The sequence below is a fragment of the Mesocricetus auratus genome, unplaced genomic scaffold (genome assembly GCF_017639785.1).
Source record: "Mesocricetus auratus isolate SY011 unplaced genomic scaffold, BCM_Maur_2.0 Super-Scaffold_100707, whole genome shotgun sequence".
Taxonomy (NCBI): domain Eukaryota; kingdom Metazoa; phylum Chordata; class Mammalia; order Rodentia; family Cricetidae; genus Mesocricetus; species Mesocricetus auratus.
Window position 1 is genome coordinate 10,733,973 of NW_024429269.1, and position 25,028 is coordinate 10,759,000.

Genomic DNA, 25,028 nt, shown 5'->3' on the forward strand with positions numbered 1-25,028 from the left:
AACATAAGATCCTTCTGGTGGTTTGGTAACTTTTGAGACTAACAATCTTGTCAAAGTTAAAAACAAACAAGCAAAACAACAACAAAAAAACTCTGCCCCTCTGGGAAAGGAATCAGTTGGCCAGCACATGTCACTTGTTTATCCCCTCCCCACACCGACCGCCATTCTCCAAGTGGGAGATGCTTTATCAGCTGTCCCTTGACTTGGACAGCACCACAACAACCCTGGGGGGGAGTATTGATCCTGGTTGTGGGGGCACCCGTGTTGGCTAGTTTTTGCCAACTTGAGACAAGCAACAGTCATCAGAGAGGAGGGAGCCTCATTGAGAAAACACCTCCATAAGATCAGGCATAGGCAAGTCTGTAGGGCATGTTCTTAATTAGTGATCAATGGCAGAGGATCCAGCCCATTGCCGGTGAGGTCATCCCTAGGCTGGTGTCCTGGGTTCTATAGGAAAGCAGAACAAGCCATGGGAGCAAAGCCAGTAAGCAGCACCCTCCACAGCCTATGCATCAGCTCCTGCCTCCAGGTTCCTACCCTGCTTGAGTTCCTGTCCTGGCTTCCTTCAGTGATGGACTGTGGTGTGAAGTGTGAGGCATATCAACCCTTCCCTCCCCAACTGGCTTGTGGTCGTGGTGCTTCATCTCAGCAATAGTGACCCTAGGACAGCACCGGAGAAGATGGACTTGTTATACAGGAAACAACCAGCCTGTCCTAGGCGATCCACATGCAGAGGCCAAGGACAGGAGTCTGTGCTCAGAGATAGGAGACAACTGGTACATCTGGTACATGTTGCATTGTTAAAAATGTTCTATAAACAATAGTCCCTACCTTATTGTTTCTGTAGGAATCAATTTGCCCCAAACTCCTTAGGACAGAAACCAACATTGGCAAAGTATATGTAGAATGAAATGTTCAGTTTAGGAACCGTGGACAGCCAACAGTGTAGAAATCAGAAAGGAGTTGTCCTGTAAGCTGCAACTACTGTAGGAAAGAGATGGGACACAACTCAACTCGTCAGAAGCCTAGGCCTACAGAACCACATCAGGAAGGTTTGGTACCCCAGCCCCGCCCCCTTTGGGAGATTTGAAGCCAGGGTCCCATGCACGCAAGACAAGCGCTCTACCAGCTGAGCTGTGTCCCCAACCCTGTAACAGGCTCATTTAAGAAGCAGCCAACATTCCTCATGACTTTTGGACCCTTGATGTTGCTTCAGTAGAGGTATATCTGTGTTCATATGTGACCCATTTCTGAACCTCATGAAGACCTGCAGCTGTTTCTAGAGCTCTCAGAAGACTCATTGGGTGCATTCCGGTCTAACCAGCCGGAGGTGCTTGGGCTAAATTCAAGCAGGCTGGCCCTGAAGGCGTTTCTCTCTGCCCACATCACAAGAGCAGACACAGACCAACCATCACGGTGTTCAGCAACTTTGCCCCTCATACTTTGTATATGGTCTGAGTGTGAAGAGGCCCCCACAGGCTCATGTGTTCGAACACTTGGTCCCCAGCTGGTGGTGCTGATTTGGGAGGTTATGGATCCTGCATCCCAGCTAGCTAGCATCAGTGAGTCACTAGGTGTGAGCCATGCAAGTGATGGCTACACAGGGCTCTCTCCATCCTGTTAGGGGATGTGACCTGATGCCTTCAAGCTCTCCCAGCTGTGATGGACTTTAAAGTATGAACCACACTCGGTGTGATATGGATGAGAAAAGTAATACAATCTTCTAAGGATTTCAGAGGTTGCAAAGAATCTTCTACTACTCATCCTTGTGCCCACCCCCAAGAGGCAGGAGATCCTGGCTTTGCAGTTCTGCTCACAGAATCTGTCTCTTTGTTCCTTCACTTTTTTAAGAAAAAAATATTTTTATTTATTTATTATATATACAGTATCCTACCTGCATGTTTGCCTGCAGGCCAAAAGAGGGCATCAGATCTCATTGTACCTGGCTGTGAGCAACCATGTAGTTGCTGGGAATTGAACTTATGACCTCTGGAAGAGCAGCCAGTGCTCTTAACCTCTGAGACATCTCTCCAGCCCCTCCCCTTCATGTCTAAAATCAGAGCTTGAGCCAGTTACTAAGAAACATCCTATTGTTGTGTTCTTCCCTTTGCATTGATGAGACAAAATAAACTAAGGGTTTGGGTAATTGGCCCCTGAATGGAATTGCTGGTATTAGCCCAAAGTTGGTTGGCTGGACTGTGTTGTTTGGAGACAGTATGTCATAGTTACTGTCAACTGGACACAATGATGTGTCTTATAAGTCAAACTGTTCTCAAGGAACAGAGCTGTGTCCTGGCAGAAAGTCCAAGAATCCAATTATTGTTCAGTCCACGCAGCTGGATGTCTCAGTTTCTTTTTGGCATACATCTGAATCCTGAAGAAGTAGGCTCTAATACTAATGAAGGAATGCCTCAGCTTCAGGACATATGGACTTACCAGGGAGGGCGAGGGCAAGCAGGCAAAAACCTGAAACTTTTCTCTCCTAGCCCTTTATATAGGAGGCCGCCAGAAGGTGTGGCCCAGAAGGTATGGCCAGGTTTAGGTGGGTCTTCTAAACACAAAAGATCTGGAAAAGTCCTCACGCTGGTACAGCAAGCCCTTTAGTGACTGACCCATGTCCCCAGTCCTGCCTTGCTTTTTCTTTTACCTTCATACTTAGGGGAAAGTTTGATTTGTGAATTAGACACACTGAGATCAATAGCAGTAGCTAATACAGTTATAACAATGAACTGTGATAAAAATCCTGCACCTTGGATTCCCCCATATAAAAATATACAAAATAGGGTCTGATGGGGAAGTCCTGTTTATATGTCAATAAAGCACTGTTGGCCAATAGGGAAGCAAGATAGGTGGGACTAGGAGTCCAGGAGGACTCTGGGTAGGAGAAACACAGAGTCATCATGTAGCCTGCCAGAGAAGTAAGATGTCCGTCCAGTAAGAGAAATACTTAGATGGGTTAAATACTTAAGTCAGAGCTTGCCAGTAAGAAACAAGCAAACAGCCAACAACTTCATAATTAATACAGTGTCCTGTGTGTTTATTTGGCGACTGCAACGTGGCAGAGCCCAGGCGACTGGTGGGGAAAAACCAAAGCGGCTAGCAAGGAAAAGGCTTCTCTTCACAAGGGTCTCTTTATTTTGCCTATTAACTATACTAAAATGATCCTCCTGCCTCAGTTTCCTAAGTAGCTGTGACTGGAGGGTGTGCCACCACACTGACTTCAAAGCATTTTTCCTCCAGACTTTTGAGACAGTTCTCTATAGCCCAAACTAGCCTCAAACTCACAGCCATCCTCCTGCCTTTAGCCTGATGCATGGTGGAATTACAGCTGTACATGCCACCACACTGGTTTCAGGGCCATTGTTAAATAAAGTCACTGCAATATAAGTACCGTGACATTGTGACAGGTGGCCTGAGAAGACAAGATCTTTTATCACGAAGTGGCTCACAGGCAGGTAGCAGATACAAAACGGAAACACTGGGCAGATGGATAACTCCATTCCAGCAAGAAGCAGAATGTCAAGCTTTCAACCGTGTGTAGAATGATGGGTAGCCAGGCAGCGCTCAGGAGGCAGAGGCGGGTGCATCTCTGTGAGTTCGAGGCCAACCTGGTACACAGAGTGAGCTCCATTGCAGTCAGGGCTACACAGAGAAACCTGTCTTGGAAAAAAGAAGTTAAACCTTAAGAATTAGTTCTGGAGTTTTTCATTTAATAATTTTGGATCTCTGTTGACCGTAACTGACACAAAGGGCAAGGCAAACTACTCCCCCACCAGGTGATTCTAAAAAGATCTTAGGTAACCTACAGAATAAATACCTCCATGCCAAGCAATGCCCAGAGTCCCCATTACAGAATTTCTTCGTTGGAAACATGCACCAAGAAACTTTTCTGGGGGTGGAGGAAGCAGGAATGGTGTTTACAGTATCAGGACCTGCTCTACCGCAAAGCCTAGGAACAAACCGCCCAGGCAGACCTGTGCAGCCGTGTCCACTGTGTGAGGTGCCAAAAAGTGGAATACAGGACTCCAGCTGATGTAAATCCCCTATTGGCTTTTTTTTTTGCCGGGGTGGGGGTGAGGTGGGGTAGGGTGGTAATCCAGACAGGGTTTCTCTGTGTAATAGTCCTGGAACTCTTTGTAGACTAGGCTGGTCTTGAGCTCACAGGCCTGCCTCTGCCTGCCGAGTGCTGGCATTAAAGGTGCTCTTGTCTTAGTTTAAGAAAGCAATTGTGTCTTGCCCACAGCTGTTGCCCAGGAGCTTGATGACAGGAGCCGAGCATGCACTCCAAAGACACTGTGTTAGCTTCCTATTGCTATAGCACAGTGCCTGAGATGATCTGGGAAAACATGTCCCTGGGCTCCCGGTTCTGAAGGTTCCAACTTAAGTGTGTGTACTCACTGTTTTGGGTCCTTGGTTGGTTTGCCAGATAGTGGCACCAAGAAGCATGTGACAGGCAAAACTGATGTAGGGGTAAGTGCAGGAGATGGGTTCCACTGGGCACATCCCCAGTGACATAAGGACATTTTTTTTTCTGAAAGTGAGTCAGGAGAGGGCGTGAGAGATCCTACTTTGAATGTCCAAAGGTTTGGGCTTCCAACACTCCAAACAAGTTCACCTAAGAAAATGTGGAAAGAAATGAAATGCACATGGCCACCATACCCTTCAGCTACCACTGTTTTAGTGATTTAGAAAGAACTTCTACAAATATGCTCAGGGGAGGCTTCCCACATACACGAGAGTAAGGATTTAGCTCCACACACTGGAGACTGGGCACTCCCTCTTCCTCCTCAGGTTTGGCTGGATCCAAAAGCTAGTAAAACTAAGTAAAACTAAGCCCGTGTGTGCTTGGAGCTCCCTGAGAACTGGCTACGATGTCACATTCCACCTCTGGCCATACATTGAGACCAGTGGCTTCCAAAAGAGGAAGAATAACACCAAAGCAAACTGTCACAAAGTGGAGACCATCCATATGCTAAGAACAAAAGAGAGTTTGGTTTCTGGAACCCGGAGGCCCCTCAAATCCCTCTCTGTTGACCTGAGAGGACTTCAGGGCACAGATTTGCAGCACCCATTTCACCTTGGTGAGCTTGGCAACAGGCTGAACTCAGAGACAGGGCACAGCATCAAGCTAACAGAAGTTCATCTGCACACCACAATTACGGGCGCAAGAATCCTGTTAGAGGAAAACGGATGTTTATAATTCGCTTGTATGTCAAGGAAGTTTTAAAAATAATACGCTTGCTCTAAATTACTAATATGAAAATAGTTTCTGTCTCTGTTTAAAATAGCCTTAGGTATGTAGTGCCTACTTTGAAAAAATACAAATATATTTAAAGCTTATGTAGCTGTCCCTTAGGAAGAAGTGGGCAGCGGCAGGGCTGGGGGGGTGGGGCTGGGGGAGCAGATGCGCGCAGGAAGCTGGGTGGTGCCAGTCAGGCATCAGCGCCCCGCTGGCCTGTCGTTGGGCCCGAGCAGCAGCTTGGCTCCTGGCTTGTCCATGCTGGAGTTGGCGCTGTCCGAGGCCTTGTCGGGCTCAGGCACGCAGGTGCAGCCCACTGGGATGGTGACATAGTGTTCGGCGTAGACTGAGCGGCCGCCGGCGCAGGCCGTAGTGCGGCGCAGCACTACGGCAGGGGAGTAGACAGGTGCACTGCGGAAGCGGAAGTCCTCCTCACCGAAGAGCCCGGTCAGGCAGCCGCGGCACAGGCAGTAGGCCTCAGGCAGGTACCTCGGGAAGCGAGCAGGGTCGTAAGAAATCCTGCCAACAGAGCGGAGAGTGAGGGCTGCGGCAGGAGCATCACCGTGAGTTCAAGGCCGGCTTGGGCTACATAGCAAGCTGGGTCAAATGAGGAAGACCTGAGCGGGGCTGGGCCCGATGGCGTTTGCCGCAGTTAGCATCCTGGCAGGGCCTACTTGGAACAGTTACACCACCAGGCGGTGAGCCCCGACCTGGAAAAGACTGCTCTACCATGACGCTTGACCTCTGTCAGATTTGAGATGCAGGACGCAGCATGGACAGATACCCATGAGTGTCTATACAACCACTCTGCGTTGGAGCTGGAGAGATGGCTCAGTGGTTAAGAGCACTGACTGTCCTTCCAGAGGACCTGGGTTCAATTCCCAGCACCCACATGATGGCTCACAACTGTCGGACACCCTGACACCCTCACACACAGACACACACACAGGTAAAACATCAGTGCAGCTGCATGGTAGTGGGGCATGCCTTGAGGAAGGAAGAGCCCTGTGAGGCCAGCCTGGGCTACAGAGCGAGCTCCAGGACAGCGCCAAAGCCACAGAGAAACCCTGCCTCAAAAAACCAAAGAAAAAGCAAACAAGAAAACAAAACTAAAAATCACCAAATAAAACAAAACCCTACCCTATGTCAAGGTCACTGGTACAACATGCAGGTGACCACTGGATTAGGACAGGACGGACAATCCTCCTGGGCTGCTCTGTCAACCCTGAGGAGAGGAGCCACGTCTGTGATTCCAACTCGAGGCCCGCCACAGCTCAGATGTGCTCCCTGCTTGGAGGTAGGCTGATACCAGCTCCTGCAGATAGCCACACCCATGCAGAAGGCCACACCCATGTTCTCTAGAGAAGCTAAAACAGCAGCAGGGAACAGGAGGGCTGGCTGGCCAGGGGCATTTAAAATAGAAAAAAGTCATAAATTCCATCATTTTGATTTATCTCTAAGTCTTCCAAGTTTCAATTCAGATGCCAAATGTAAACAATTCCAGGATAGTCTGTGGCCAAATCCTAGGGGAGGCCATATTAGCTACAACCGATGGCTCACTTAGAGACAAAAGCAACCCCTGGACAGAGCCTGTGAGGACAGAGCCTGTGAGGACGGAGCCTGTGACTGCCCTCACAGCGGCCACCTACACAGCTGCAGAAACCCAGAGGGTCATCGGCAGGAACCCAGGACCCTTCCTGGATGTCTCCTTGCTGAGGGAAGCATTAACCCCATTGCTTACGGGATTTCTGTGTGCCTGCGTCCTTGTCCAGTAATCTATGTATCTAGAACCCAGGCAGTCCCTTATGGGTCTGGAGGCCCTTGCATCCATCATCTGTTAGCCTTTACCTTGCTGACCGTCCCCAGCCGACCATGTGCCAGCATGGGAAGCACGGAACAGTAGCTCCAGTCTAGTGAAGAGTAAGGCTATATGGAAATTCCTTACCTAATTTCACACCAGTTTTTGCTAATTTGAATTTTTGTTTTGTTTTGTTTTTGAGACAAGGTCTCACTGTATAGCCCTGGCCATACTGGAACTCTCTATGTAGATCAGGCTGGCCTCAAACTCACAGATCTGCCTGCCTCTGCCCCTTGAGTGCCAGGAGTGAAGTTGTGTACCACCATTCCTAAGCTTGAAATTATTCTAACTTTTGTTTTGTTTTCTGAGACAGGGTTTCTCTGTATTGTTTTGGAGGTTGTCCTGGAACTCACTCTGTAGACCAGGCTGGCCTCGAACTCACAGAGATCCACCTGCCTCTGCCTCCCAAGTGCTGGGATTAAAGGTGAGTGCCGGGGGCTGGAGAGATGGCTCAGTGGTTAAGAGCACTGACTATACATCCAGAGGTCCTGAGTTCAATTCCCAGCAACCACATGGTGGTTCTCAACCACCTGGAATGAGATCTGGTGCCCTCTGCTGGCATGCAAGCACAAAAGTGTATACAAAATAAATAAAGGAATAATATATTTTTAAAAAGTAAATAAAGGTGTGTGCCACCACCACTGGCCATTTGAAATAATTTTTAAATGAAGATCCAAAAGAGAAATAGGGTTTCCATTGCTGTGAAGAGACGCCATGAGCACAGCAACTCTTATAAAGGAAAACATTTAATTTGGGTGGCTTATAGTTTCAGAGGTCTAGTCCAGGAAGCATGGCAGCACGCAGACAGACATGGTGCTGGGGAAGGAGCTGTGTGCAGGCCACAGAAGTGGCTGTCTCACTGGGCGTGGCCTGAGCATATGTGAGACCTCAAAGCCCCCCTCCACAGCGACACACTTCCTCCAACAAGGCCACATCCCCTAATAGTCCTACTCCCTTTGGGGGCCATGTTCTTTCAAACCATCACAAGAAAAAAATATAGTTTTTAAAACTCCATGATGGGAGAGCCAGGGAAAGCTAATCCTGACTGAATACTGAAGGCCTCAGAGTGAATGAACCGTCAGTGTGTTGAGGTGCTGTGGATCTGCCTGCGGTACCCTTGATATCTGGTGGTGCAGATAATGGAGATTGGCAGTGGCCCTGGGTACCCCAGTTTGCCGGGCGAGGGTGTATGTCCTGTTTCTAAGAGCACACAGGCCTGTGGACAGGCAGGGCCACAGGTACCAGGCACTGGGGCCATAGCCACCTCAAGTGCAGGGTCTGGGAAAATTCTACAGGGGGCCCGGAAGACGTGATCACAACGCAGGCTTCTCTAAGCGGGGAGGTGGGAAAGCTGCAGTCAGAGTGTAGCAACACACACCAGAAAAGAGATGACTGTTGCAGAGGTATAATGGCTGGAGCAGCGGTTCTCAACCTGTGAGTCCTGACCCCTTTGGAGGCTGCATATCAGATGTTTACAATTCAAAAGAGTCGCAAAATTACAGTTACGAAGTAGCAATGACATAATTTCATGGTTGGAGTCACCACAACATGAGGAACTGTGTTAAAGAGTCGTAGCATTAGGAAGACTGAGAACCACTAGACTGGAGTGATTATGTGAGGGTTAACACAGGGATGTTGTGGGGGCCGCATGAGCATGTGTAGAAGAGAATGATTGTGTGTAAGCATGTATGTGGGAACAGAAGCATGGGTAGAAGTTGGGTGTAAGAATGTTCCAGAGGACCTGTGTGCGTAGATTCAAGGCTGTGTGAGCATGTATGGTACATATGTATACGGGCATGAGCGTGTTTGAATGTGTGAGCATGTGAGACTGGGAATATGTTTGTGTGTGCTGAGTCTGTGATCCCGTGTGCTCGTGTGTGTGGTGTCAGGATAGGGATCTGGTAGGAGCCAGAGCAGAGGACAGGAATTTAATTACCCAGCTCCCAGTGAGACCCCTGGGGAACCCAAGGGAACTCTCGGAAGACCTACTGAGATGAGGTGCTTCTCTTTGGCGTATCTGTTTGACCTGAGACCATCATGCACCCTTTCAGGGCTAACCAGTATCCTGGGTGTCCTTGAGGAGCGGCTGGCACTCAGATGCCACTCCACTCTCTAGTTTTGTAGGTGAAACTGTTACTGCTCTGGTGCCTGGTGGCTAAAGGCTCATCCAACTAAAAATATCCATCCCAACTCCAGTTGGTCCCAGACCAAACCTTGCCACTTCACCTTGAACCCTTTGGACTAGAGTCGGTGACAAGACACCCACACCCCCATCCCACCCGCCAACTGGGCTGGAATGAAGGAATGAACATGGGATGTTTTCAGAGTGTCTTTGAGACCTAGGTTGTTCCCTTGCATAGGAAGTTGCTCGACATGGAGACCAGCTGTGCCATCCACAGCAGGGGCATTCACTCAGTGTGACCAGCACCACAGAAAGGCAAGTAGTCCCCACGTTATGGATGCCCAGCTTCCTGCCTAATCTGAGGAAATCACATCTCCATGGGAGAGAAAGAACAAGGCCTCCATTGGGCCCTTTCTCTTCCAAACATGGAAATGGAGCCCGGCAGAAACCCTGCCTGTCCTCCCTGGCCAGTGCTTGTTGTCTACTGAGCGCTACTCTGTGCAAACTTGGCGCAGGGCATGCTTGAAACACATCCCGCCCGGGCCCTTGTGAAGTTTGGCTGGGGTGAGTGACAACTGGTGGGGCTTAATCCAAGAACAAAGGACAAGTCATCCAGGGATGATTAGAGGTGATGGAAGCTGAGCTCTTGGAGGAATGTAAGTGACAGCAGGGACAGAAAAAGAGCGCTGTCCCTGGGCCTGGACACGTAGGAAACAATTCTAAGCAGTTCCGGAGACGGAGCTCAGAGAACAATGAGCATGTTCACAGGAGGAATCTGTCATATCACTGATGTGTGCATCTCAGGCCCAAGTGTAGCCGGGCAGCCACCAGCACACTTTGCCACTTTCCAAAACATATGTCCATTTCAAAGCAGAACCCAAGGATGACTGATTCTTCCCGAGCAACCCAAAAGTCTCCAACTCCAGGCACCAAGTTGAGGGCCCCTGACCAAGAAGTCCAAGGCACCCATGAGTAAGTGGGGACAAAATGGCCTCAGCAGCCTTCGTCAGCAGCACTGAGGGCCAGTGAGTTCAGCCCAGTAGACTTTCTAGAAAGGCAGGGAACTGTCAGACAGGAGTCCTGGAAAGAAAATGTTGGTTCAGTCTAGTCACCGACCAGTATCCCAGAGCAAATCATTACTGCTTCCAGTAGAAGGGGATGGCTTGACAGGAAGGCTACTTGGCCAGCTTCCTGAGGACCAGGCTTGCGTTTCAGAAAGGTCTTGGAAAATTCTCTCAAGTGAGTGTATTCTTTTAGTCTCTAAACCAAAATTCCAGCGTAGAACTTAGCAAATGGATCCTAAAACTGACAGGGAAGGAACAGGCCACATTCCAGGGAAATGAGGAGGTGGAGTCTTCACCAGACTAGAAGTGATTAAAACACACAGGGAAGACCAAGGTGGTGGATAGTCCCTGGGGAACCTCTAGGCACAAGCAAGACTGCCAGCACAGGTTACAGAGCACCTGCGGCAGAACCAAGCGTGGCTGTGGTTTAAAGCGAAGGCTCTGGCAGAGTGTGGTACGTGACACTCCCGTCAGTGCGGCACTCAGAAGACTGAGGCAGGAGGACTACAAGTTGCAGGTCAGGCTAGGCCACACCAAGTTGGGACCCTGTTTCCTGAGAGAGATGTGCCAATCATCCTGACTTACTCGTTATATAATGTACTAATGTATTGGAACCTTACATGGTACTCATGAATATTTATTGTGCTAATAAAAATTAACATACCTTAGAAGAGCAGAATTATAATTTCCAGTCTTCTTGTCTGTTGTGGAAGATCACTTTAACTATGTAAAGGTGTGTTACATTTGTTTAATGATGTAAAGATGTGTTGCCTTGCCCGCCTAAGGCACCTGATTGGTCTGATAAAAGGCTACAGGGCGAATAGGTAGGAGAGGGATAGGTGGGGCTGGCAGACAGAGAGAATAAGGAGGAGGAGGAGGAGGAGGAGGAGGAGAGAAGGAAAGGGTGAGGGAGAGAGGAAGATGCCCGGGGCCAGCCAGAGATGGACTAGGCATACAGAATGGAAGAAAGGTAAAAGTCCAGAGGTAAAACGTAGATGAAGAGAAACGCTTAACTTAAGTTACAGGAGCTAGTGTGGCAAGCCTAAGATAAGGCTGAGCATTCCTAATTAACACTAAGTCTGTGTCAGGACGTGGGGGCTGGCCGTCAAGAAAGCCAGGTGCACTTGTCCACTGTCTGAGTACGCAGCTCTGTGCTCCAAGTCCAGCCGTCCGCTCTGCTCACTTAAGCTGGGTGTCTTGAAGATGAGTCCACAGAAATATGGCCGCACTGAGCAGCAGTGCTACGATTTGCACTGGGTGGCTAACCATTGTTACCACGGACATAATGATGGCAGCTGGCAGCCAACAACTGGACGGCACATTTCCCCAGTGCCTTTTCTGGTGACCAAACCAGCCCCAGACTGCCCTCCACGCTGACAGTAGTCACACACAAGGCCACTATAACCCAGGTGTGGGCACGGCCTTGGAATGGCCATGGGACTTAGTTGTGCTTCACTGGAGGTACATAAGTGAGTTTTTTAAAAATAGTCATGCTCTTCACTCATCCTAGAGATTCTGAATTAATTGCTCTGGAGTGAGGCCAAGATGTTGGCATTTTTAAAAAAGCTTCCCAGATAATTCTCACAGATAGCCCTGTTCAGGGTGTTTGGTCTCCACATTGAAGAAAAGTAATGAAGCCACACCTGATGATGCACATTTGCCATCCCAGCATTTGGGAGGCTGAGGCAGGAGGATTGCTACAAGTGTGAGGCCAGCTTGAGCTATGTAACAACACCCTGTCTTAAAACAAAAAGAATGAACTATGAAGATTTGAGGATCGGATGCCTCTCCATGGTACAGTGCTAGCTTTATATGAGAGTTGCTTTAGACTGCACTCCCAGCATTGGGGGTTTAAAAACAAAAAAGGATTTGTAACCTTCTAATCTTCCATTTTCCCTTTGGAGCTAGCCTTCTCTCCAGCTGGGGTGGGCCAGAGCCACCACACTATCGGGAAAATCTCCCTGCATATAAACTACTGTCCAGGGCTCCAGGACCTGGAGTAGTGGGCTCTGTAAGGTAAGCAGGGGTAACTGGGGACACTGGAGGCTACAAACAGCTTTCCTCTAGGGGGAGGCTGTGGCCAGCAGGCCCATCAACTCCACCCTCCTTCCATTTGCTAAGGCCTCAGGGAGCCAAAGAGCTTCAGTGTCTGCTGCCAAGAAGCACTGAAAAACACTTCTCTGGCCCCTAGAAGAAACCACGGGTGCATTTCTCATGAAAGAGCACATGGAAAAATTCTGCAGGGATTGCAGCAGTCCTGACCAGGACATAGATCCCCATGGGCTTCACCTGGCCAAGGACAGTTAGAGGTCCCTCCTGCTCTAGCTGCTGCCATCTGAGCTTGGCAGAGCTGAGGTTGAGCCTGGGGCAGCTCCAGAGCAAATGTGGCTCTTCTGCCAATACAGCAAGCTCGGGGCTGCTAGCAGCAGGAAGCTCACCTGGCCACCCTCCCTCTCACTCGTGGGGAAACAGAGGCACAGGAGTGATGGCGCTTGCCCACACTCTCTCCCTCTCACTCGAGGGGAAATGGCAACGTGGTCTGTGGATACTTAGCATCCATTCCCACACCTGGCACATAGTGATGGTCCAACCTGGGAATCCACGTGTTCTGCATAAAAGCTATTTACCAAGTGGTCAAGCCAGAGGACAGAGTATTAGGAAAGAATCTGGAAGATCCTGGTGGTGGCGGCGGTGGGTCTTGCACAAGAAGGAAATGGAATGAGAACGACAGCCCAGATTTCTCGAAGGCTTTCATTCTTTTGTCATGGCAAATGTGACACTGGGAGCAGCTGGGAAGCATCTCTCTTCAAAGGAAAAACTCACTCATGCCCACAGGACTGTCGGCTCTCCAGGGGAGGCTGTAGAATGTGGGTCCAGAGCCATCTTTTGATGTCCCGACCTTGAGACAATGGGGGAGGCAGGCGTCTGGGTGTGCGGGAGGAGCCCACCTGGTCCAGCCAGCCAGCTGTCACCATGGAGGGCAGTTCACATATACTAGCCTGGCCTCTTCAACTCTAAAAGTTCCTGGCATTTTCTCCTTGACAACTTAGTAATTTGGGAAGATGTGTCCTCTCTTTCACCTTCCTAATGTGCCATCTGTGGGGGACAGATATCAGAAGGAATGTCACTTGTGGTCCGGACTGCCTGCATTTGCCCAAATCCTTCCGTTGGCATGGGCACACACATTTTATTCAGGTGAGGAGCGCTGAAAGAGGTGTCCAGAGAGTGAAATATTGTTCCCTGGCAGCACTCGGCATGCTAAAGTAAAGCCCCGGCCTCCATCAAAGCTGAGGGTAATCCGGGAACAATGCTCCATGACAATGTGTTTATTTTTATTCCTTGACAGGTGATAGGTGCAGCAGAGCTGGCTGTATTCTGAGAAGCCCACTGGGGGGGGGGGGGAGTCAGTTCCATACTTGAGCAAAGTCAAGGTCACTTGTCACATACATGCATACATACATACGGAAAACACCAACATCTCTTAGTTCAACTGCTTGGGAAAAACAAGTAAGTGTGCCTCCTTTTCTACAGGGACCAATAGGGATGAACAATATCATGGAGACTCCCAGTCAGACCCACGGCAGTCTTTCTGCTCAGTCATCTGTCCCTTTCCCCACATCACCCCCTTTCCCCTTAACAGAACACTAGCCTGATAAGCTGGTGGGAAGGCACATAGCGCCGTGGATTTTCCAGTACACAAGATAAAACAAAATCCAGCTTTCCTTGGAAGTTAAAGGTTTGTGATGTTGTCATAAGGTCATCTAGAGTAACCCACAGGTATGAAGCAGAGGCATAGTTAAGAGTGACATTACTAAGGAAAAACTTGCCACCCCAAATTCCAAAGAGATGAGAGTCACTGGGCCACTGTTCTGCAGGATGCTTGCCCTGTGCTGCCCCCTGTTGGCCAAAGTCACTTCTGCAAGGAAGGATGGATTCCTGGGCCTGGGACTCTGGTCTGTTTGCAGATCTCTGTACTGCAGCCTTGGAACCAATGTGAAAATGCATAAAGATGGGAGGGTGTGTTTTTAAAAGGCAAATAGGAATGTTTTTAAAGGCTAACTGCTGCGGGGCAGTGGTGGCGCACGCCTTCAATCCTAGCACTCGAGAGGTAGAGGCAGGAAGATCTCTGTGAGTTCGAGACCGGCCTGGTCTATAAGAGCGAGTTCCGGGACAGCTCTAAAGCCACAGAGAAACCCTGTCTCGGGAAAAAAAAAGGCTAACTGCTAACACTAAACTGCAGATTCCCCCCAAACCCTTATCTAGTAGATACCTAGAAATGTGCATCCCCATGTCTGAAACTTCAGATTGCTTATAAATTAAAGTTTAATTTATAACTTTGGCACTCTAGGTTAACTAAAATAAAACAGTCAATACTATAATAAAAGTTATATGAATCTCAACATCCAGTTGCGCTATATTTACCCTTCTCATGAGATGATCCCATGTCTACCTGAGATGAAGTGAGCAGGGTGCTATGACAGGTCACTGGGGACTGTGCGAGGGTCGCTCGCACACAGCACGGCAGAACCCGGATGCGAGGGTCGCTCACACACAGCACGGCAGTACCCGGATTCGAGGGTCGCTCGCACACAGCACGGCAGTACCTGGTTGCCCCCATGGTTATTAAGACGGCTAGTGAGTGGCTGCCGAGAGGTCAGCGTGTGCAGTATGGGTATTCACGTCTCAGGGAAGACAGGTCTCATGATTACCTTTCTCTAATGTTCATTTATTGGATGCTTGAGACAGGGTAATGTTATGTGGTCTAAGAGCCTCGCAAACCTGATCCTCCTTTCTCAGCCTCCGGAATGCTGGGATGGCAGGTGTGTGCCACACCATCTTATTGCCTCTGAGCTAAAAAACATTTTTTTTAAAGATTTGCTGGGCAGAAATTGATGTGAGTGGTACCTGTGCTCACAGCAGCACTCAGGGCCAGTGGCTCCCCTTGCTCCTGTGTGGGCTCTGTTAAGTCCCTGTTAACATTTGATGGGTAAATATTACCTTAGGCTGCCACTTGGGGAAGATGGAGCAACTAATGGTCATCTCACAGTGCATAGGGCTGCTCAGATGAGCCACCCTGTCTATTAGTCTGGCCTCTTCTCCTAAGCCTTTATAATGCAACACCCACAAAGAGCAGGCCACAGTTTGCCATGGCCCAAGGTCACTGAATGCCCAGGGCAGGTAACCTTGTCTGCCCACCAGTATAGCAACTGGAGACCACATGAGCTACATTGGTACACTTAGGGGGTAGGAGGTTCTCCCCCACAATGAGACTATGCCACACACCTGTGGACAGGTGCTGAGGTGACCCCTTAATCCCTTGCTAAAGTTATACCTCGACACATCCTGGTGGCCTGTATGTCTGGTTTGTTTTGTTTTGTTTTGTTTCTTGAGACAGGGTTTCTCCATGTAGCCCTGACTGTTCTGGAACTTGCTCTGTAGACCAGGCTGGCCTTGAACTCAGAGGTCCACCTGCCTCTGCCTCCTGAGTGCTGGGGTTAAAGATGTGTGTCACCACTGTCTGACTCTGTGTGTCTGTTTTTAAGCTACTTGTCCTCCCCAACCTTTGCTCTTAGTCCTATTCCACCAGGATGTTTGAAGAGATGTCGAGGTCACACTCAGCAGGCTGGTGTGGGGCAGCCAGGGTGTCCAGGACAGGGTGGGCTATGGAGAGAGACCGAGAGACCTCACAGTATACCTGCTGGCTAACGTAAGTGGGATTTCTTCCCATGGAGAGCTCTGGAGGCAAACTTTAAACTTGAAGTTGCCTTGGAAAGAGGGAAAATCAGGGACATAAGAACTTACCCCAGAGCCTTGCCCAGAGCGTTCTAAAGGGATTAAAGGGGTTACCCTGGCATTCGCCTACAGGCCTGTGACACATCTACTTGCTGCTGGTCATCAAGAGCCAACAAGTCTTGTTTATTGTCAAATAATTTAGGTGTAGGCTCTTAGAGTCTCATGGGGGGTATATAAAAAAGTAACAAAGCCTAAAAATAAACTATTTTCGCGTTATTCATATCCTAGAGAAAATATGTTTTCAGCCTACTACTAGAAGAATAAACAAGCTAAAATTGCTTAGAGTACCGGCAGGTGTTTATCCTTGGCGTGTCGTCATACAAACTGGTGTGTCTCTAGACTTTAATAAACTCCAGTGCCCCAGCAGATCTCCGAGTATATTAGTCTGCTGTTTAAAAATCCTCCTGAGCAATCAAGTTGATTTATTTTTGGCATTTTTGTTTTTTAAGCAAGGGAGAAACAAACATATCATGCCACAAAGGTAAATGAGAAAATAATTTTATGCTCTGGGATAAATAGCACACTGGGCCCTGCCAGATGGGCGAAGTCAGGGGCGTCCAGTAACCCGGGTCTACTGTTGTGGATTTGTCATCTGGCAGCAACTCTTCATGTCCGAGCTGTGATGTCTTCAGAGCTCAGCCCAGCCATAGAGTCACTGCATTCTGAAAACACAGCCCCAATGCCCACAGCACCCCTTCCATGAGCCCCCAGCCTTTATGAGCAAACAAACAACCCCTCACACCAAGGCTCTGTGTGTCTCAGAAACCCAGACATCTGCCTTTTCCTCAGGGTTGCGAGACTTCTCCTCCCTACATTTAACAAAGAAAACATCTTCAGTGGGCACAGTAGCATAGGCCTGTCATCCCAGATACTCAGAAAGCGCAGGAGTTTGAGACCAGCCTGAACAATATAGTGAGACCCATTTCTTAAAAAAAAATGTAGCTGTGTGTAGTCACACGAACCTTTGGTTCCAGCACTCTATGAGTTCCAGGTCAGCTGGGGCTACATACTGAGACCCTGACCCAAAAAAACAAAAGAAAAAGTGTCATTATGTATCTATTATGCCAATTTCTCCTTCAACACAAAACTGACTGCATGCTAGTTCCTTTTTGCTTGACGAATGCAGACTGATCTCACGTGATCTAAGTCATCTCCCTCTTCATAGCTCTTTTATACAAGTCACTGTCTATTGGTGGACATTGTGATGCCTTCCAACCCTTGCTGCTACAGCAATGACTTATATCCTTACCCAACAGTCATTTGGTATGTGGACACATGGGTCTGCAGGAGAAACATCGGTAGGTCGAATCTTTGAGTCAAGTGTATTTGAGACTGAGCCAGGCACACGTGTGCACCTGCAGCCGCTGGGGGATGGGGACAGGAGATCACTTGAGCCCAGAGCTTGAAGCCAGCATGTTTTGATAATGACAACTCCCATCTCCTCCTTTCCCAGTCACCCCAATTCACACGTCTCCATTGCACCAGGACGCTGCTTTCTTCTTCCCTACCTTTATCAAAGCAGCCCTTTGACGGCTGCAGAAACTAAGTTTCTCACTAGGGTTTCCACACGTGTTGTGCTCGCTTGAATGCAGTGCGCAGCTCTTCACGTGGAGAGAGCCGACTCATGTGATTTCTCTTCCCTGACCTTGGCCCATCTTCCCTGGATGTCACGGCTTTATTGGTTTGTGGTAGCTCTTTGGGAAAGGAGCCCTCTGTGATGTGGGTTGCAAATATTTCTCCCCCTGGCCTGCCCTGTACTCTAGCTATTTTGCCAAGACAACACAGCATGTAATTATATAACTGAATTTCTTAATCTTATCTTTTATGATGTCTGGGACTGTGAGCTTCTAAACAAGCCTCCTCCACACCAAGATTATAAATAAAATGGCTCGTGTTTTTCTTCCTCTTTGTGGCCTTATTTTTTTTACATTTAAATCTTTGAATCATCTGGAATTTGTTGTCACATAGGAGTGAGATCCAACCATATTTTCTTCCAGCTGGAGACCCAGCTGTCCTGAAACCGTGACTGCCATTCCCCAAACACAGAAGCCTGCACTAACCCTCTACTCCACCTGCACTGATCTTTCCTGTTCTGTGGCATTTCCAACTCTGATTTCCTACTCATCTTCCTTAGCATTCTGCTCTGCCTATTCGGTCATTTCAGTCCTCCATTCCCATAGGGAACAGCTCTGGGAATGTAGGAGAAGAGCAAGCTCCCCAGACACTCGGATCCCATGTATACAATGATGTTGAGTTTGCAGAGAACCTATGCATACCGTCCTGTAGACTTCAGCCATCTCTGCATGCCTAACGCAGCCATGGTCTGTACACTGCTGCGCCGTGTTGCTTAGGGAGTAACAATGAGAAAGACTGCACATCCAGCACAGACGCAAGCTCTCCGATATCCTCCATCTGCAACTGGTTGGCTGTGTGGATGCAGAATCTGCAGATCTGAGGAGGCTGAGTGAGTGTGCCAACCCTGCACCTGAGCTGGTGGGATTGGAGGGACCACTTCCATTCAGGCCACCAGAGTCCTCAGAAGTCCTTTTTCCAGCCCTCTCGCAGATGAGGCTCTGTCTGTCTGGACTGCACCTCTTCTATCCTCCTCCCCTCAGGAGGCGAGTGACGATGCAGGGAGTGTACAGAGAGGCAAGGGAACAGGGCAGCTTCAACTGTCAGCCCCTGCAACAAGTGCCCAACACGATCCCTGAAAGCCTAGCTTCCTTCTAATCAGGATAAGCTACCGGAAGGGAAGGGCAAAGGACAGATGGGGATGACCCCAAGGACAACTTATCACTGCTGCTGAATACCGTGGAAGAGGATGAACAAGGTGCCTGAAGCTATTTGATCTGCCAGTGGCAGATGGGAGCAGCCCCCACAAGATGCAGTTACCCCAAGTGTGGGGTCTCACCAATCACTTCCCTCCCTGCCCCTTCCCTGCTTTCAGATGCGGCCATGAAACACACAAGTGTCAGCCTGCAGCAGGGACCGCTTAGCCTAACTTTCCGTGTGGATGCTGGAGTGGAGAACTCCCAACTCTGCTCTTTCCTGTCCATGCCACCTGTCCGTCTCAAAGGCAGAAGACTCAACAGGCACAAGACTTAACTCCACACTGCCTCTTCAGACCCTAGTACTTTCTGTGCTCTACAGCCTTGGCAAGAGCCATAGGGACATGCCTCCAGAGGGCTGGAGACTTGCTGTGTAGTACCTATGTGTGTGTGAGCCAGGAGTGGCCTTTACGCCAGGGTCAACTCCAGCGCTGTTGCCCTTACAGGCCCCCATATGGCCACTTCCACGCGGGTGGAGCTGTGAGAAGGGATGGACCACCGGTGAACTTGGCCTGAAGAGCAGCCAAGTCAAGGGAAGGTCTGAACCTGAGCTTCCCGCGGGCAGCCTGAGAGGATGGGTGATTGGAGGAGGAGGCACAGTTCAAGGGAACTGACAAAATCAACCCCAGGTGACCCAGGACATAGTTCACACCTTGTTCCCTCCTCCTCCTACTCAAGTACCGCCCACCCAGCTCTTTCCTGATGCCGCTCAGCCGAGGCCCTCACTGTCATTTGCTGGGTGCACTGCGGCATGCCTGTCAGGTACGGCATCCTTCACTGGAACCTGCCACAGTCTGCATCTTAAGGGACCTCCCCATGGCAAAGGCTTGCTCCTCAGGGTGCTGAGATTAGAAGGTTCTGGAGCCTTTGAAGGTGGGGTCCGGCTGGAGGCCTTTAGGTCACTTAAGTGTGCTCTTGAAGGACTGTGGGGCTCTCGTGTCTTCCCGCTTTCTCTCCTTTGTTTCCTGGTAATGAGGTTTTCCTCTGGCACATGCCTCTGAACCACCGCCACCCGGCACCCACCACATGCCTCTGAACACCCGGCACCCACCACATGCCTCAGAACCACCGCCACCCGGCACCCACCAGAGCCTGACGGCAATAGGTCTGCCTGATCATGGACTGTAAAACTGAGCCAACCCTTTTTAAGTCCATTATCTCAGGCATTTGTTGTTTTTACTTATTTTGTGTATGAGTTTGCCAATCTTGCCTACGGGAGTCAGAGGACACATGCTGGAGTCTTTTCTCTCTTTCTACTGTGTGGGTTCTGGGGGTCAAACTCAGGTCCTTAGCCTTGCCAGCAAGCACCTTTATCTGATGAGTCACTTTTTGGCCCAGGTATGTGTGACAGTAATGGCACCTGGTTAACAATGTCCTCTCTGGAATACAGGAGTGGGTGGTCATATTACTGAGTGCAATTCCAGTACTCAAGAGGATTCCGTGAGTTCGAGGCCAGCCTGGTCTACAGAGAGAGTTCCAGGACAGCCAGGGCTACACAGAGAAACCCTGTCTCCAAAGCAAAGCAAGAACGTGCTACTGGAATGGATGGACAGGCCTCCATCTCCTCACGTCAAGGCAAACAACTCTAAAAGCCCTGCTGGTAGCCACACTCTTCCTCTTCCCGCATCCGGCCCCCTCCAAGGGGCTCTCATCTAGCATGCAAACCTCTCTCATCTTCAGGGCAGTGTGAGGGCTCCCTCCTGTGCCTTCTGACGTGAGCACAGGTCCCTGTGGCCCCACTCCCTGCTACGCAGCCCACATTTTCCTTCTGCATGCTTTTCTTTTGACACAGCCCTGGAATAGGCCACCCTCAGAATCCTGCCTATCCTCCATGCGTCTAGAATGTCACTCTCACTCTCAAAACGGTGCTCTCTCCCTCCCTCAACTTCAAGCTACCGCGCACGGAAGCTGTGCTAGTAGACATCCTCTCAGAGGGTGTGCCTCCTGGCTCTCAGAGCCCAGCACCCCCAGATCACACTCTCACAGGCCTCCTGGGCAAAACCCCTCAAGAATTAATAAAGGGTCATTTGACTCGGTCCCTCACGATGCAAAGACTAGGTGCTCAATTGGTATTTATTGCATAACAAATGCAGGAAGAGCTGGCAAGAGGGAACAGCATTTCTCCGAAAAACGTGACAGACCTCCGTAAAGACCGATCATTCCCAATTTAGTTACCCCATCTCCCTCTCCTGGCTCCTCCCAGAGCTCGCCGACCAGCCGGCACCAGCCCCACCGGTGCAGCCTCGGTGGCCCATCCCAGTGGTCCCACCCGGCCCCACGCCTCAGCTCCGCCACGCCCACCTGCTCCTCAGACCCCGCCCCTCAGGCTCCAGAGGGTCGCACCCCATCCCGCTAGTTCCACCCGATCCCCCAGCAGGACCTGTCCCTCAAGTACGGTCCGCCTAGACCTGAGGCGACGGCCCTCCCGCGGGCCCTGCCCGGTGCAGGCTCCGCCCCGCCCTCTGGGCCCCGCCCCCACCGACTCCACCCTGCCCCACCCACCTGTCCTGCAGGCCCCGCCCCGCCCCTCGGGCCCGCTCACCTGTACGCCCAGGGCGAGACGCTGCGCAGGTTGGTGGGCGGCCGGAAGCGGCGGTCGGCGGGCCTGCCCCCCGCGGGGCAGCTGGCGTTGCGCGCCTGCTCGCGCGGCCCGAGCTGCAGCGTGTGGTGGAAGGCGCTGAGCACGCCGACCGCCAGCCGCCCGTACAGCTGCTCCAGGAGCTCCTCCGGCCGGTCCGCGCAGTCCCGCGGCCGCGCGGGGCGCCTCCCTGTCCTCGGCGCGCCCGCCGCGCGGCCCGGCGCCAGTGCCAGCAGGAAGCCGACCACGAGCGTCCAGACCTGCGGCGGGACAGGCCGCGCTCAGCGTCGCGGGACCCGCCCGCCGCTCCGCACACCGTGAGGCCCTGCCCGAGCATGGGCGCCGCGCGGGCCGGCCCCCGAGCGCCGTCCCCGCCCGCCCGCCGCCCTCGCGGCCCCCGGGGCCCGGCCAGCCGCCGGCCCGCGCGCCCCCGGCCCCCGCCGCCGCCGCCGCCCAGAGCCGGAGCCCGCGCGGGGGGCGGGTGCGGGGCGCGCGTGCACGTGTGCGTGTGCCTGCCGGGCTGCTGCGCGGCGGGCTGCGAGTGCCCGTGAGACGCCGCTCCCAGCCGGCCCCGCCGCCCCGCAGCCCCCGCCCGGCCCCGGCCGTGCCCTCGCCGGCGCCCCCGAGGGCACTCACCGGCGTCCCCCACATCGCGTCGCCGAAATGCTCTCCGGACGAGTCAGGAGGGGCGCTGGTGGCTCTCGAGCGAAGTAAATAAAGGCGCCACACACGCGGGGCGTGTGGCCTGCGGGCTGGGTGTCGCCCCCACAGAAGTGGACTGGCGCGGTCCGCCTGGCTGGAGGAGGAGGAGGTGGAGGAGGTGGTGACTGGCCTCGACGTCTGGGCTCCGACCAGTGGGGCGGCGGGGACGCAGGCGGGAGGCCGACTTTGGCTCAGAGAAAACCGTTTTCTCCAGGCATTAACGCGGTCCGGGAGCTGCACAGGTCACTTGGAAATGAATGAATCAAGCCTACAAGGACTCTTCTCCTTGGGACCACGTCTTCTGGGATTTCATAGTTCGAAGACTTACATTAGAGATCAAAAAACAGTTATGTTCTCTGAGGCGAGAGGAAACTGTTTTCCCCTAAATACTCATAAAATGATTCGTGCCTCCTATTCAGCTAATAAATACCCTCCCCCACCTGACACATGGCTGTAAGTGGGAATCTCTTGGTCTAGTTTTACAGGGGTGGAGAACTCAACCATGATATTGTGTGAGCAGACATGTAAAGCGAGCCTAAAGTTCTGTGAATTAAGGGAAATCAGCTCAAATGAAGGCCTATATTGTATCTCCAGATCTCAAGAGAGCTTGCTCACCTACATGTGCATTCTACAAATATGTCTTGCTTGCCAGGCGTTCGCCTAATGAGTGCGATTACTTTTGAGCACTTATGCTTTGAGAATAAAAACAAATGGTTGAGACAAGCTGGAAGCTTTTTGAAAGTGTGCAAAATAATTTTGATTCCTTAACATGGCTTGCAGCTTTGGGTTTTAACCAAATTGTAAACCAATTGTTAAACCGCCTTTCCGTTACGCCGTGCAATAAAACACTTGCCTTCGATGTTTGAAACTAAAATGCTTTGTAACTGCTTTACCGCTGAAAGTCCCTCCAAACCTTACAGCTTAAACAATTTCCAGTTCTTAACAAACACACATCTGGATTTACGAAACACTTTCTGACTAGCACATACATTGTTAACATTGTGTCCTTTCTAGTAAAATGGGAATAAAGATATTGGCGCTCAAATACTGCTTATTTTCTGTTTGAAGAAAACTGTGTGGGAGTATTTCAGAGGCGAGCTTGTCATTATCAGAGTTCCATGGAAGTACTCACCGAATCCTGTTACAGCATCCTTTCATGCCCATAGAGGCACAGGGCCAATCAACAAGTACAACGTCTCACCTCCCAGATTACCTTTAATGGTTTCCGTTTGTGGAAGGGCCCAGTTCCTGAAAACATACACTGATTGAGCCTAAGATTCATTCGTGATTAAATAGTAGAGCAAAGCTTACAAACAGGTGCAGATTGAATAAGTTCTTCCCAGATCCCTGTGTGTCGTGAAGATACAAGGCACATGTTAACAGTCCAAACTTGGGGCTGGGGACATGGACTTACTGTGCTATGCTGGTGGGTCAGGGTCTGTCCCTGGAACCTAAGCAAGGTGAAGGAGAGAACCCACTCCACAAGCTGTCCTTTGTCACCACATACGCATTTCACTCACACGATCATTAGACTTTTTTAAAAGATTAACCCAGTTAAGAGCACTGTCTACTCTTGCAGAGAGGACTTGTGTTTGATTCCTAAGTATCCCAATGGTGGCTCACAACATCTAGAACTCCAGTTCCATGGGATTGACACTCTCTTCTGGCCTCTGAGGACACCTGGTGCACATATGATACACAAACACACATGCAGGCAAAACATGAAAATAAAAAATTAGTCTGGACTTAGTCCATGCTGATGCGAAAAGAGTTAATAGCTAATCTCACTGTGTCCCTCAGGTAGTGTTGCATGCTTGATCTTCTATACTGACTGTGTCTCCGCTAGTGTATTGTGGAGATAACTTGATATTTTCTCTTTCACCCCCTGCTTCACTCAGCTATCCAAAGTCCAGCAAACTGCAAGACAGCCTGCACCAGCCTTTGAGGTACACACAGAGGCTAGAAGAGAACGTCACGTCTCCTGGAACTGCTGCCACAGGTGGGTTGTAAGTATCCTTATGTAGGTGCTAGGAACCGAACCCTGATCCTCAGCCAGAGTAATGGACACTGTTAACTGCTGGGAGAGAGCCTAAGTCATTATTTGCACTGTAACATCAAAGCCAATGTGTGATTGGCTATTCCAAACTGGCCTTGGGATTCTCAATAAGGAGCATATGCAGAAAGCACTCTCAGCTGTCCCTCAGGTGGCTCCTCCTTTATTCAGGGTTAGCCTAGCACCTCAGTCTTGCCTTGTTTTTGCTGCTTAATCCTGCACCATCAGTCTGTACGATAGCACCTGGTTCTGAGTGCCCACTTGATTTTTTGTCTTTCCCCAATTTGTCTGATCTCAGCTATTGAATTCTGTGGCCACATCTAAGGCCTCGTCAGGAATACCTGACCGCATCCCAGTATCTGACCCCAGCACCCACGTATGCTCTGTTCTGCACTTCTCAGACTTCATCTGTCTTCAGATCTGTCTTCCTTGACCTTTCACTCTCCAATTACTTTCCTTGTCTAGCCCAGCTTCCTGACTCATCTTTATCATCACATTCGTTTGCTTTTTTCTTTTTTTATTATTTATTTTTAAGTTTAAATTTAGATTAAAAACAAGGTTGCTTCACAAGTCAGTTCCAGGTCCCTCTCCCTTTCCCTCCCCTCCACCCGTGCCCTCCCACCAACCCCCCCATTATCCCCTCATTTCCCCAGGGAGGGTGAGGCCCTCCATGGGGGTGTCCATAGTCTGTCATTTCATCCAGGGCAGGGTCTAGACCCTCCCCCAAGAGTTCAGGGTGAGAGTGCACCTCACATTGCTTTTTTTTTTTTTAAGATTTATTTATTTACTAT

At 50.4% G+C, this 25,028-nt stretch overlaps 1 protein-coding gene and 1 long non-coding RNA gene across 2 annotated transcripts; one reads left to right on the forward strand and one right to left on the reverse strand.

The window, feature by feature from the left end:
- Positions 1-3,009: 3,009 nt before the first annotated feature.
- Positions 3,010-22,405, reverse strand: Il17d (interleukin 17D). The gene is made up of 3 exons (XM_040740626.1): positions 22,119-22,405; positions 21,447-21,742; positions 3,010-5,758 (listed from the first exon to the last, which is right to left on the reverse strand). The coding sequence occupies exons 1-3, from the start codon at positions 22,131-22,133 to the stop codon at positions 5,440-5,442; spliced, it is 630 nt and encodes a 209-aa protein (XP_040596560.1). The 5' UTR covers positions 22,134-22,405; the 3' UTR covers positions 3,010-5,439.
- LOC121137839 lies at positions 21,962-23,229 on the forward strand. The gene is made up of 2 exons (XR_005875112.1): positions 21,962-22,192; positions 22,399-23,229. It is a non-coding gene; the product is annotated as an uncharacterized LOC121137839 (long non-coding RNA).
- The last annotated feature ends 1,799 nt before the right edge of the window (positions 23,230-25,028 follow it).

Excerpts from the sequence above, each read along its gene's own strand:
- Il17d (XM_040740626.1), bottom strand. Across the intron at positions 5,759-21,446 it reads GTCTCGCCCTGGGCGTACAG|GATTTCTTACGACCCTGCTC; the intron begins GTGAGCGGGCCC and ends CTCTGTTGGCAG.